Genomic DNA, 14,050 nt, shown 5'->3' with positions numbered 1-14,050 from the left:
TACTGGAACAAAATAATGTGCAATCAGAAGAAGAAGAAAATACAGTAATGGACTCAAACATCCCAGAGCAAACAAACAAAGAACAACACACATCAATTAAACAATCAGAGGAAAACAAAATCTTAAGACAGCCACCAGAACAAGCACAAATAGAACACGAAGTGACACACATGTTAGATATAGAAGAAAAATTTCAGCTGACATATATAGAATACAAAGACACAAATACAGACATTAAACCATTCTTGCATAGACCACCAAATAACCCACAAGTCGAAACAACAATAACAACTATCAACACAATCATACACAACAAAATACATGAAAATACAACTACGGAAGAGTTACAACTACTGGTTTATATAGGAGCACTCACTACACTAAATATACACACTAGGCAGAGATCAGAACCAACCAACACACAGAAGAAACCCACAAAACCAGCATGGCAACACAGGCTACAGATCAGAATAGAAAAACTGAGAAAAGACATCGGACAGCTAACACAGTTTATAAGAAATGAAATATCAGACAAAAACGAAAAAGGTTAGGTAAAATCTCACAACAAGAAGCGATAGAGCAATTAGATGAAAAGAAGCAGAAATTACAAGCATTGGCCAAACGACTTAGAAGATACAAAAAAAGTGAAAATAGAAGGAAACAAAACCACACATTCAACACAAACCAAAAGAAATTTTACCAGACAATAGATAACACACACATTAAAATAGACAATCCACCAAACATAACAGACATGGAACACTTCTGGAGCAACATATGGTCAAACCAGGTACAACATAATAGACATGCACGGTGGATACAAGCAGAAACAGACACATACAAGATGATACCACAAATGCCTGTAGTGATAATTTTGCAACGTGTAGTCACCTGAGCAATTAATTCTACGCACACTTGGAAAGCCCCTGGAAAAGATAAAATAGCAAATTTCTGGTTAAAGAAGTTCACCTCAACACATTCACACCTAACTAAATTATTTAACAGTTACAATGCAGACCCATACACATTCCCAGATACACTTACACAAGGAATAACTTATCTGAAACCTAAAGATCAAGCAGACACGGCAAACCCAGCAAAATATCGCCCCATAACACGCCTACCAACAATATACAAAATATTAACTTCAGTCATTACACAGAAATTAATGACACATACAACACAGAACAAAATTATAAATGAAGAACAAAAAGGCTGCTGCAAAGGAGCACGAGGATGTAAAGAGCAACTGGTAATAGATACAGAGGTGACATATCAAGCTAAAACTAAACAAAGGTCGCTGCACTACGCATACATTGATTACTAAAAAGCTTTTGATAGTGTACCCCACTCATGGTTGCTACAGATATTGGAAATATACAAAGTAGATCCTAAATTGATACAGTTCCTAAACATAGTAGTGAAAAATTGGAAAACCACACTTAATATCCAAGCAAATTCAAATAATATCACATCACAGCCAATACAGATTAAGTGTGGAATATACCAAGGAGACTCATTAAGTCCTTTCTGGTTCTGCCTTGCTCTGAACCCACTATCCAACATGCTAAATAATACAAATTATGGATATAATATTACTGGAACATACCAACACAAAATCACACATTTGCTATACATGGATGATCTAAAACTACTGGCAGCAACAAATCAACAACTCAACCAATTACTAAAGATAACAGAAGTATTCAGCATTGATATAAATATGGCTTTCGGAACAGACAAATGTAAGAAAAATAGCATAGTCAAGGGAAAACACACTAAACAAGAAGATTACATATTGGATAACCACAGCGACTCCATAGAAGCGATGGAAAAAACAGATGCCTATAAATATCTAGGATACAGACATAAAATAGGAATAGATAATACAAATATTAAAGAAGAACTGAAAGAAAAATATAGACAAAGACTAACAAAAATACTGAAAACAGAACTGACAGCAAGAAACAAGACAAAAACTATAAATACTTATGCTATACCAATATTGACCTACTCATTTGGAGTAGTGAAATGGAGTAACATAGACCTAGAAGCACTCAATACACTTACACGATCACAATGCCACAAATATAGAATACATCACATACATTCAGCAACAAAAAGATTCACATTAAGCAGAAAGGAAGGAGGAAGGGGATTTATCGACATAAAAAACCTACATTATGGACAGGTAGACAATTTAAGAAAATTCTTTATAGAACGAGCAGAAACTAGCAAAATACACAAAGCAATCACTTATATAAATACACCGGCTACACCACTGCAATTTCATAACCACTTCTACAACTCTTTAGATCACATAACATCAACAGACATGAAGAAAGTAAATTGGAAAAAGAAAACACTACATGGCAAGCACCCGTATCATCTAACATAGCCACACATCGATAAAGACGCATCCAACACATGGCTAAGAAAAGGCAATATATACAGTGAGACGGAAGGATTCATGATTGCAATACAGATATTACAGCAAGCATATTATTAAAGATCCCAATACCACAACAGATAAATGCAGACTTTGCAAACAACAAATAGAAACACTAGATCACATCACAAGCGGATGTACAATACTGGCAAATACAGAATACCCCAGAAGACATGACAATGTAGCAAAAATAATACATCAACAACTTGTCATACAACATAAACTAATAAAACAACACGTTCCTACATACAAGTATGCACCACAAAATGTACTGGAGAATGATGAATACAAATTATACTGGAACAGAACCATTGTAACAGATAAAACAACACCACATAAGAAACCTGACGTCATACTCACCAATAAAAAGAAGAAATTAACACAACTAATCGAAATATCCATACCCAATACAACAAATATACAGAAGAAAACAGGAGAAAAAATTGAAAAATACATCCAACTGGCTGAGGAAATCAAGGACATGTGGCATCAGGATAAAGTTGACATTATACCAATTGTACTATCAACTACAGGAGTCATACAACACAATATCCACCAGTACATCAACGCAATACAGCTACATCCAAACGTATATATACAACTACAGAAATCTGTAATTATTGATACATGTTCAATTACCCAAAAGTTCCTAAATGCAATGTAACATATACCGTACAGTTAAAAAAAGTCACGCTTGATCAAGGTCCACGTCACTTTCCATTTTTAACCAGACATAACGTCTGAGAAAGGAAAGAAATAATAATAATAATAATAATAATAATAATAATAGTAATATCATCTACCTTCAGCCAAGTTCTTGGTGATGTGTTCTTCAACCATCAGGCTGTAAAAGTCACTCAATGTGTGTCAGCATTCTTTGCTGGAAATACCAGTTTCAGTGGTGCAGTAAACCATTCTGATATATACAAATTTGACAAACTAAACAGATTTAAAGCATGTACACTGGCTTCAACATTAAAAAACTGAATATTTACTGTATTCTGTTGTACATTCAACTATTGTGTGTCAAGTTGTGCTTGATTTGCCATGCTAAAAGAGCAAATTCAAGTTTGAACTACTAGAATCATCAGTGTATACACTACATCACATTTTTACACAAATCAGGAATGATTTGCATAACAATTTGATATGTTATTTACAATACTGATTATACAGGGTGATTCAAAAAGAATACCACAACTTTAGGAATTTAAAACTCTGCAACGACAAAAGGCAGAGCTAAGCACTATCTGTCGGCGAATTAAGGGAGCTATAAAGTTTCATTTAGTTGTACATTTGTTCGCCATTTCAGCCAATAAAGTTTTTGGTCCCTTTTTCTTCGAAGGTGCTACTGTAACTGGACTACAGTATCTGGAGATGTTAGAGAATTGGCTGTTCCCTCAGCTCGAACAAGAAGCACAACAATTCATATTTCAGCAGGATGGAGCGCCACCACATTGGCACTTATCTGTCCGTAACTACCTGAACGTCAACTACCCGAGGCGATGGATCGGCCGCCAGGCAGCCCGTGACAGAGCACTTCATCACTGACCTCCAAGAAGCCCTGATCTTACCCCCTGCGATTTTTTCTTATGGGGGTATGTTAAGGATATGGTGTTTCGGCCACCTCTCCCAGCCACCATTGATGATTTGAAACGAGAAATAACAGCAGCTATCCAAACTGTTACGCCTGATATGCTACAGAGAGTGTGGAATGAGTTGGAGTATCGGGTTGATATTACTCGTGTGTCTGGAGGGGGCCATATTGAACATCTCTGAACTTGTTTTTGAGTGAAAAAAAACCTTTTTAAATACTCTTTGTAATGATGTATAACAGAAGGTTACATTATGTTTCTTTCATTAAATACACATTTTTAAAGTTGTGGTATTCTTTTTGAATCACCCTGTAGTGTTTCATAAATTTACATACATTTAATCTAAAAAATAAGCCTCCCATACTTGTCCAATAACAGATAAAAATGTTCAAAACAGTACGGCAGAAGTTACATTTTTGGTGAAAAACCTTGTAAGGATGTATGTCCTACAGGGAGTACGTCAACTTCATGTACCTGGGGATGATCCAATGATTTTTACAAAATTTCTTGACACACTAAAACACTTCCTACTCAAAATAATAAGTCACATTCTTGCATAATAGAAATCTGTGCACCAGATGATAGTGCCTCACAACGGTCTAGTAGCTTAATCCTTCCACTGTCACACTCAGACACTTATTGGAGACAGAAAATAGGCCAAGAGCATAACTAACTATATAATTTGTTCAACAATTAATTTAATATTCACTGATTAATTGCAGATTCCAAACGTGCTGCAGGAAATAAGAAGGGAATCTTTACAAGAGCACGGCAACCCAAAATGACAGCACATATGGTGAGACAGCGGTATTGGTCCCTTGCCAAAGAAGATTATAATGTAACGCTTCCTGAAGATCTTAACCCCTATGTTTGCAGTACTTGCTGAAATTGGGGAAAATGTGCATCATCCACCGTCTGTACCAGACATCAGCACATCACTTGGTCTATACTACACCTATTTATTAAGAACTCAAGATTTTCTTTTAAATAGAAGTTTTATACACAAAAAAGAACAGATACACGGAATTATTTTGTCTACTGCTAGCTGCGGATCCATATACATACTTGAGCACAGAAGTTCTAGAACAAGTGAAGAAATCCAACTGCCATATTTCTATTAACACTTCTGAAAATATATTGTAGGTTATGATAAAAATGTTGATTTAAGTAATATTTTATATGTTGTGTAACATGCTTGTAACTGTATTAAATTTTGTTAATTCCACACTAGAAGACACTGTGCAGTCAAAAATGTACTGTTATTCTTATTAACAGTGATTTAATCTTACAGTTTGTAAAGAATGTAGTTTTTTTTTATTTTGTAATAAAACTGGAATATAAAATGAAGCTTTTACAGTGAAAATGTGAGTCAGTCCAAGCTGCATTATCTTGTCAGATGACCTCTTTCCTGCAATACATAACCCTCTGTTGTGTGCTGAGGATTATGTATCCAGTATGAGATTGAAGTACTGTGTTCTTTAAGCATGGACCATGAGCATTTAATTTACGACACTCAGAAAATTCTAGAATAAGTTCTTGGTTTCATAAATAATATTAAATTAAAATAACTGAAAATTTTTGCATTAAACAGTATAGCAGCAATCATCAATGATATAAATTTATTTATTCCACATTCAACTATATAGGTACCTCTCTGTATTATCATAAACAGAGTTTCAATAAAATTTAGAGATAAGTAGATGTTTTTTTAACCCAGTCTAGTGTACAGCTAAATAACACGTACCACACAGTTTCTTGAAGTATCAAAGAATTAATTGCTTCTCTGACTTCAAATGTCAACAGAGTTATTTTTATGTGAATGGATGCTGTCTGTCTTCTTTCAGACGTATCTCAATAGGATAGGTGGGAATGTAAGCCAGAGAGTGTGAAGAGATAGTCCACACATTTATGATACAGATTGTGTCCAGATGGTGCAGTGGCTAATACAACTGCCTAGTAAGTTGGAGATCTCAGGTTCGAGCCCCATTCCGGCACACTTTTTCATCTGTTGCTGCAGATTCCACATTATGTCCCAATGCAGCTGATATCACTAGTTCCTTATCTTTCCTTCACTTTTTCCCCGCTCCACCTTCAGTTACATCGAGTTATATTTCTCAGTGGTACTTTTTATTGTAATAGTTCATTTGTGTTTGTTTTTTAAAAGTCTAGTACAAAGGGAAGAGAGATCATCATTTACTCCTTCATTTACAAATAATCTGGAATGTAGATGACAGTGACCACGTGCATGTGAGTGAGCATGTTTGCAATCTTTAAATGTACTTTTAAATGGGTCTATCTGCCACACAATATCTCCTCTATGTGGTGAGAAACAATCTATCCAGTTCTATCGCAGATTTGCCATTGTTTGATTTCTACCATAATTTTTCATGCTTGTGGTGCTTCTAAATACAGCACTAAAAAGTAGTTTTGCCAGGACAGGGTAATGATATTTATGGTACTGAAAAAATTTCTCTCGTGACATGACATGACAATGACAACATTGATAATGAATGTTGATAATGCTAAATATCATCACAACAAATCATTCATGGGTTATGAGTCCATCCATTTTACCAAAAGTGCTACACATCACAACACAAATGATTTCATAAGTTGCTTCACTACGTAGGCCATTTGCATATTCCCTTCCAGAACAAGTTTCTCTGAACTAGGGAGGTGAGACTTGTCTCACCATCATATCCTGCACTCTCACAATGGCCCTGGCCTAAACATCCACTAACCTGTTTCCCAACACATCACCTTACCTGTTCTATTCTCCCTTCTGTCCATACCCCCCCTCCTTCTCCATCAATATCATGTCCTGTTTTCTCCCACTACTCTGCCCTCCCCATGCAGACATCTCCCTCCCCCCTTCTGCAGAACCATCCCTTTCCCTCCATGTTCCATGTCTCCCTCTTCATCTCCACCTTCTTCTCCTAGTGCCATACTAAATCTCCCTGCTCTCATGGCAATGGCCCCTTTTCAAACATTTAATTTTCATGCTATTTACAACATACACTATACTATCGACTCCTGCTGTCCAACCTGACTGATACACAATCATTGCAAGAAACTTCACCTTTTCCAGTTCCACCAATCTGGTCTTTCATAAACGTACAGCCTCTACTCCTTTTACAAAATCCTTTTACTCTATGACCACAACCTCCTGGATGCCAACACTGCAGTAGGAACTCTTGACCTACGACAACTGGAACAGCATTCCCAGTACCACTGAGGAAACTGCCCCGGCTACTCCTGCCTTGTGCCCACATGGGATTTATAACCAAGGAAAAAGCTTACTGCTCTCACTTCTCTTGCCCCCTCCTCTGTCGGCCCTTCACAGCTACCCACCACACCTTGCTGACTTATTCCGCCTTCCATATTCCCAGAAACTCCCTCCACCATCCATGAAACACACTGCTCTTAAACATCCCTCCCATAACACTGTTGTCAACCTTTCTGCTAAAACTATGATCCCTCCAGAAGTCACAGTACTTTCTAAAGACCCGCCTCTAGCCTTGTATGAAGTTCATGATGCTGGACTTATAAAGGACCCCTCATTCCTTTACTCATTCTCTGCCAAAGAAACATTTCTTCACCATACACCCCACTGTCAACAGCCAACCAAAACCCCCACATATAGCCCTGTTTAAAACAGTTTCAAACTCCCTCCAACTGTGATACTCCTCACCTTTCATCCAGTCATCCCTGGTAATCTTTCAGGAATTCCTTACTTCTAACCTGGTTTCTTCTTCATTTCCTATTCCTTGTTAGTGAGTTGAACATTAATCCTTTGGAATTCACAGCTATCTGTAACCTGAAAACCAATCCTACTCTATCATCCCTCCCAGAGACAAAGGCTCCACCACAGTGGTCATTAATTATAGTGACTATGTGCCTAAGGGTCTCTACTAACTTTCCAACACCTCTGCATACAAACCTTACGACCATGATCCTATCCCAGAAGTTCAACATGACATTCAGCGGCTCCTCAATGCCTTAGGTCACGGCCTTAGGTCCACACCACAACATAACACCTGAACCCAACTCCTTCCTCACACTAGCAACCCCCTATGCTCCTAGTTTTATCTAATCCCCAAACTCCACCAATCCAAACCAACAGGTCTCCCTACCAGTCATCCTATTGTGCCTACTCCCATAGAAAGAACATCTGCATTTGTTGACCAGTACCTCCAAGCTGTTGTCCATAACCTTCCACCGCGCATTCAATACACTGCTCACTTCCTTAATCGCCTCTCCATAGTTCCTGAACCATTAGCACCAGACACTGTCCTGGTCACTGTGGATGTGACAGCCTTATACACCAACATCCTCAATGCCATCTTTGCCAACATCTTCCTGATACGAAGCCCATCACCTCTCTCCTTATTCTCCAAGCCAATCACTTCCTGACCCACAATTATTTCACTTCGAAGGCCAAATCCATAAACAAATCCATGGTACTTTAATGTGTACTCTCATGGCACCATCTTCTACCAACTTATTTCTGGGCCATCTGAAGGAATCCTTTCTATCTAGTCAATAGCTAAAACCCCTCATGTGGTTCAGATTCACTGATGACATTGTCATGATGTGGACTCATGACAAGGGCAACCTCCGCTCCTCAACACTTACTTCCAAATTCACTTCACCTAGTCCTCCTTAACTCAACAAGCCATCTTTCTAGATGTCAACCTCCACCTTTCAGATGGCTCCGTAGCTATGCCTGTTCATATCAAGTGCATCAGTCACCAACAGTACCTCCACTTTGATAGCTGTCACTCATTCCTTGTCAAAAAGTTTCTTCATTATAGCCTCATCACCCATGGACACTGCATCTGTTGTGATACACATTAGATGTCAAAATATACTGACAACCTTATCAGAGCTTTTATTGACAGACAATATCCTACTCAGCTCATCCATGAACAGCTCTCCTGTGCCATCTCCTCCTCTGACACTAGTAAACCCATTAACCACCACCAACCAGCACTACTCTGATCATCCAGTACCACCCTGGCCTTGAAATGGTCAACCACATCCTTCACCAGGGTTTCACCTACCTCTCATTGTGCACTGAGATGGATATCCTACCCACATCACTCAAAGTAGCGTTCCGCCGCCAACTCACCTTATAAACTATCATTTACCATCCCTATTCCAACCCTGTTATCAATCCTGCACCCCAAGGGTCATTTCCTAGCGGTCGGCCCAGATTCAAGACCCCCCATCTACCCCTCACTACCTCTTCCCATCACAGGCATTTCCTACCCAATAAAAGGCAAGGCTACTTATTAAAGCAGCCATGATACGTATCAGCTATGCTGCAATTATTATACAGCACTCTATGTGGCATGCCATGTAACCAACTGCCTACTCACATTAAAGGCCCATGACTAACTGAGGCAGATTTGACCACTGAGTTGCTCAACATGCTGCAAACTGTAATACAAATGAGTTACACAGTTGCTTCACTCCACAGGCCATTTGGATACAACCTTCCAGAAGAAGTTTTGCTGAACTACATTTGTGGGAATTCTCTCTCCAGCATATCCTGCACTTTTGCAATTGCTCTAGCATAAAACTCCACTAACCCATTCCCCAATGCCTCACCTTACATTTTCCCTTCTCTCTTCTGTTGACACCACTCCTTCCCCACCCAGTTCGTCTACTGTCTGCCCCCCCCCCCTATCCCCCTGCACCCACCCCCCACTTTTGCACTCCTCCTCCTTTTCTCTCCTCTCCCTGTCTCCCTCTTCATTTCCACATTTCTCTCCTTTTTCCTCAATCTCCCCCCCCCCCTCCCTCTTTCTATATCTCTTTTATGCTCTGTGCCCTGTACTCCCTCCATCTTGTGCAACCACTGTTTTATCTGCTGAAAGACCTGCCTCTTTCCCCCTACTCCCTTGTGTCCTTCCCTACTCCGTCTCCGTATCCCTCAACCCAGGCAACTGCTTTCAATAATTGATAATAAATAATCAATCTCACCATGGCCATGGGAGTGTACATTTGTGTGTGTGTGTGTGTGTGTGTGTGTGTGTGTGTGTGTGTGTGTGTGTGTGTGTGTGTGTGTGTGTGTGTGAATAGGTGTACTTTTACTGCAAAAAGAGCAAGAGTTTAGAAGCTAGTGTGCATAGTGTTTCCTGTCACATTTCTACGCTCCACACTTCAGTCCACTCTAGATGGTTAGTTGCCTTTCCCTTATTTTAAGTAACTATTTGCCTTGTGTAGTCTGATAGCTTGTAAAAGTAGAGTCATGAGTATAAAGTATTAATCCACAAGGAAATCATCCACTAATGAACCCAAAAGTTTATCCTGTGTTAATATTATGTGGGATTTGTAGCTATGCATAATGACGTTTGCCTTCTTCCTGTTACTGGTTAGATGTCCCATTTTAAAAGTGTGGTAATGCAATGTTCTCACAATCATTATCATTTTGTACAACTTATATTTTAGATAATGAACATTGATGGTCATGCTTTACACAAATACACACATGATGAGATGAAGATGATGTATCCACACACCTGTTATACTGTAGATGCATTTGAAAATGTGTCATGTCCAAAACTAGTAGTGCTAAATAAAGTATTTTAAAATACAGTGTGGTGGAATGTTGTCTTTCCTGAAGTAACACGGTCAACTGTCAGTTCTTGAAGTGATTACTGTAATGATATTACAATGGATATGAAGAGAGTAGGTTTATATTAAATGTAGAGTAACTCCTAGATTCATCGGCTAGCAAAAATCAGAAACCTCACAACTTATCTGAAAGATGAGTACGTGAACAATGGGTTCAAAACTTTCCACACGAGTGGTGAGTTGGCAATATTTGTAAATAATGCAAAGAAAGAAAATTGGTTATAATTCCCAATCAAAACAAAAAGCAAGGCATTCTGTTAACAGATGTAGTTTTACATGGTGCATATTATGTTGGATACTTCCAAACAATGCAGTAACTCCACAGAGTCTAGGAATATGCAGCCTGATGTACACAGACTAAGTGACTAAATAGAGGACACCATGTGTTTCATAGAATTTGGCACAACAAAAAAAGTGTTGTTTATTTTTTTCAAGAACATACTGGCACTGATATATTGATTTATGCAGGGAGACTAAACGACAGGGTCTTAGTCCACCATTCCCTGCGCCAAAACTGAGTAAGTACCTGTAATTAATGTAAAACCAGCCAGTATCATTAAAGAGTAGTGGGAAGCCTTTTGCTAGCTCTTTATTAGACACAATTTCTTCAGAAATTAGTGACCCAAATTTAGATTTTGCATTCAATGATTAAAATATGGTGCATTTTCATCCCCCTCATTGTATAGTCTGCACTTGGGGACTTTTTTCTCTATACCCATCATGTGTAGGTGTTTTTTAACATTCTCATGGCCAGTCACCGGTCCTACTATAAGTTTAACCTGTCTCCTGTTTGAGCCCAGGATTACAGAACTTCTCTTGAAACATGGCTTCGGCATCATTAGCTTGCTCTTAGTCCAATATTCTACATGTTGCCTCTCAATCCAGCTACATAGTTTTGTTATCTCCATCTTAGTGATGGCTAGGACAGGATCTAGTCCAATAAATGGAGTCATAGCACTTGTCCTGACCAGCCCATCAGCTTGTTCAGTGCCATTGATTCCTGAGAGACCAGGGACCCAAAGCAGATTTACCCTGCTCCTTTTCCCTAGCTTTGCAAGAGCTTCAAGTCGTTCTGCAATGATCTTCCCACTCTCTCTAGTCTGGGGTGTACCTTGTATGCTCCAGTCCCAGTGCCTTCACCTGTGTTGATTCAGGTTAAACCAGATTACTTCTCCTGAACAGTATCAAAGTCCATTCTTCCACTGCTCCTAATTTCCAATTATTACCTTGAAAGTTTTATTGAAATATGTGGAAACTGTTAAATAATCAGCTGGAATTTCCCTGAACATTCATTTATTTACCAAATTCACTATACTGCTGTGGGATTCTGCACTAGGTTTCCAGTTATTTCCAGTTTTTAACCTGTATGCTCCTGCTGTTATAGCTGCCTCCTTTGTAACCCAAAGGTGTACTAGGGGCATGTCCAGCATGGTCTCCCTCTCAGTAGTGGGTGTGCTGCTAATTCCACCTAGTATGGCTAAGCAGGCCAATCTCTGCACCTTGGTAAGCTCCTTAGTAGCCACCTTCTGTTGTAATTTATTCCACCATTCTGTAGTCCTGTAACTTATGATAGGTCTTATTGTAGTGGTGGATATCCAGTACATGCTCAAGTTTTTACCACTGGCCTTTCTAGTGCACATAGTAGCACATTTTGCTTTGGAACATGTTGTTGTGGTCTTCAGTCTGAAAAATGGTTTGATGCAGCTCTCCATGCTGGTCTAAACAGACACCCTGTCCCTGCACTCGACCTCTTCCCACTAGTCTATCACATGTCAGCACAGTCACAAGTTTCTGCTGAACAGAATTTGAATGGCAGTAACAAACTAACATCACTTGCTCCTGCTACAACCTCTAGAACTTACACTGAAGAGAGTTCCAAAACAAACATTTTTAGTTACCAATGAGGTACTAAAATCTGAAATTAATTGGCCTATGAACAGAGTCATGCCTCACTCTTCAATAAGACATTCTGAAAACACAGCAGACATATTCAAAATTACATTTCCCGGCAACATGATTGACAAAAAAAAGTTCCAGTTACACAAAGATAAGTTGTCATACATAATTACTTATGGACTTGGCGCTTATATCCAGAATCTACTAACTAACAAAGTCAGGAAAGTTGGATTTTTTGTATGTCCTATGATGAGAGTTTAAACAAAGTTGTCCAAAAGCGACACATGGATTTGGTGGTTTATTTCTGGGATGAACAAAATCAGTCTGTATCTATAAAAAATTTAACTTCTATGTTTTTGAATCCTGCCACATTTTCTGATTTACAGTCAACATTCCTGGATGGTGTGAATGATTTGAATTTGTCACCTAAGACTGTAACTCAAATTTCAAACGGTGCGCCAAATGTGAACTTTAAGATGTTGCATGATTTGCATGCATTTGTAATCAGTGAAGAAGATAATCAGCCACAAATGTTTAATTGTGATACTTGCTTACTTCATGTAGTGAATGGAGCTTTAAAAATTGCTCACAATAAAAGTGGTTGGAACGTACATGAATTTCTTAGGGTGATATGGTACTTTATGAAGGATTTTCTTTCAAGGAGGGCAAACTTCTTAAATATCACTGGGTTTTTCCAAGTTTCCTCTCAAATTTTGTTCTATAAGAGGGGTTGGAAATACTAAAGACATGAAGAGAGCACTTGAACTTAGTCCACATTTGAAGATTTATGTTGCTGAAGGACATTAAAGGCCACCTGAAAGTAAAAACTTCAAAAAATTTTGACATGACTTAGAAGACAAATTCCTCTGTGCAAAACTTGAATTTCTTACACTATTGTCAATTTAACTAAGTATCAATAAAATGACTCTCTCTTCCACTTTTTGTACAAAGATTTGTTCATTTTAATGTATGGGATTGCTTGTTGGTTGATAAAAAAAAAAGGTTATCAAAATGGTGGCCAGTCCTACCAAATTACTTGCTATTGATGTTACCGAAGCATGTAATCATAAAATGAGTCATTATGTAGATGTTAGATTTGGTGCCACTGCTGCTAGCAAGAACTACCCAGAAAAGGGTATCCTTATTTCCAGAAATAAGTGCACAGGTATTTTGCATAGCCTGTATCCAAAAACTGCTGAGAAGAGTCCACTGAAATTAAAGATAATAAAAGGTGCTTTATGTTCATTACTATGACAAGCTCCATATTAAGAAATTCTCGAATGTCAACTGCACTGGAAAAATGTATGTAAAAAAAAGAACATGTAACTCCATCAACAGCTATCGTAGTGAAGAGAGAATACATCAAATTTTGTGAACATTCTGAAAAATGACAAACAACCCAATCCTAAGGAGGACATACTTGATCACTTTTTGTTGAATTAACTGCAAAGTGCGAACTATGACTTCA

The 14,050-nt window shown here is 38.4% G+C and overlaps 1 protein-coding gene across 1 annotated transcript in view; it reads left to right on the top strand.

Moving 5' to 3' along the window:
• The window catches only part of LOC126444234 (beta-glucuronidase-like), a 105,490-nt gene extending 100,560 nt beyond the window's left edge, over positions 1–4,930 (top strand). The window contains exon 12 of the mRNA XM_050090964.1: positions 4,767–4,930. Within this exon, the coding sequence (XP_049946921.1) occupies positions 4,767–4,930 (164 nt within the window). The remainder of the gene's footprint in view (positions 1–4,766) is intronic.
• The last annotated feature ends 9,120 nt before the right edge of the window (positions 4,931–14,050 follow it).

This window comes from Schistocerca serialis, chromosome 1, assembly GCF_023864345.2.
Source record: "Schistocerca serialis cubense isolate TAMUIC-IGC-003099 chromosome 1, iqSchSeri2.2, whole genome shotgun sequence".
Classification (NCBI taxonomy): Eukaryota; Metazoa; Arthropoda; class Insecta; order Orthoptera; family Acrididae; genus Schistocerca; species Schistocerca serialis.
Note: the sequence above shows the minus strand (reverse complement) of the source record. Positions and strands in the feature narration are given on the sequence as shown.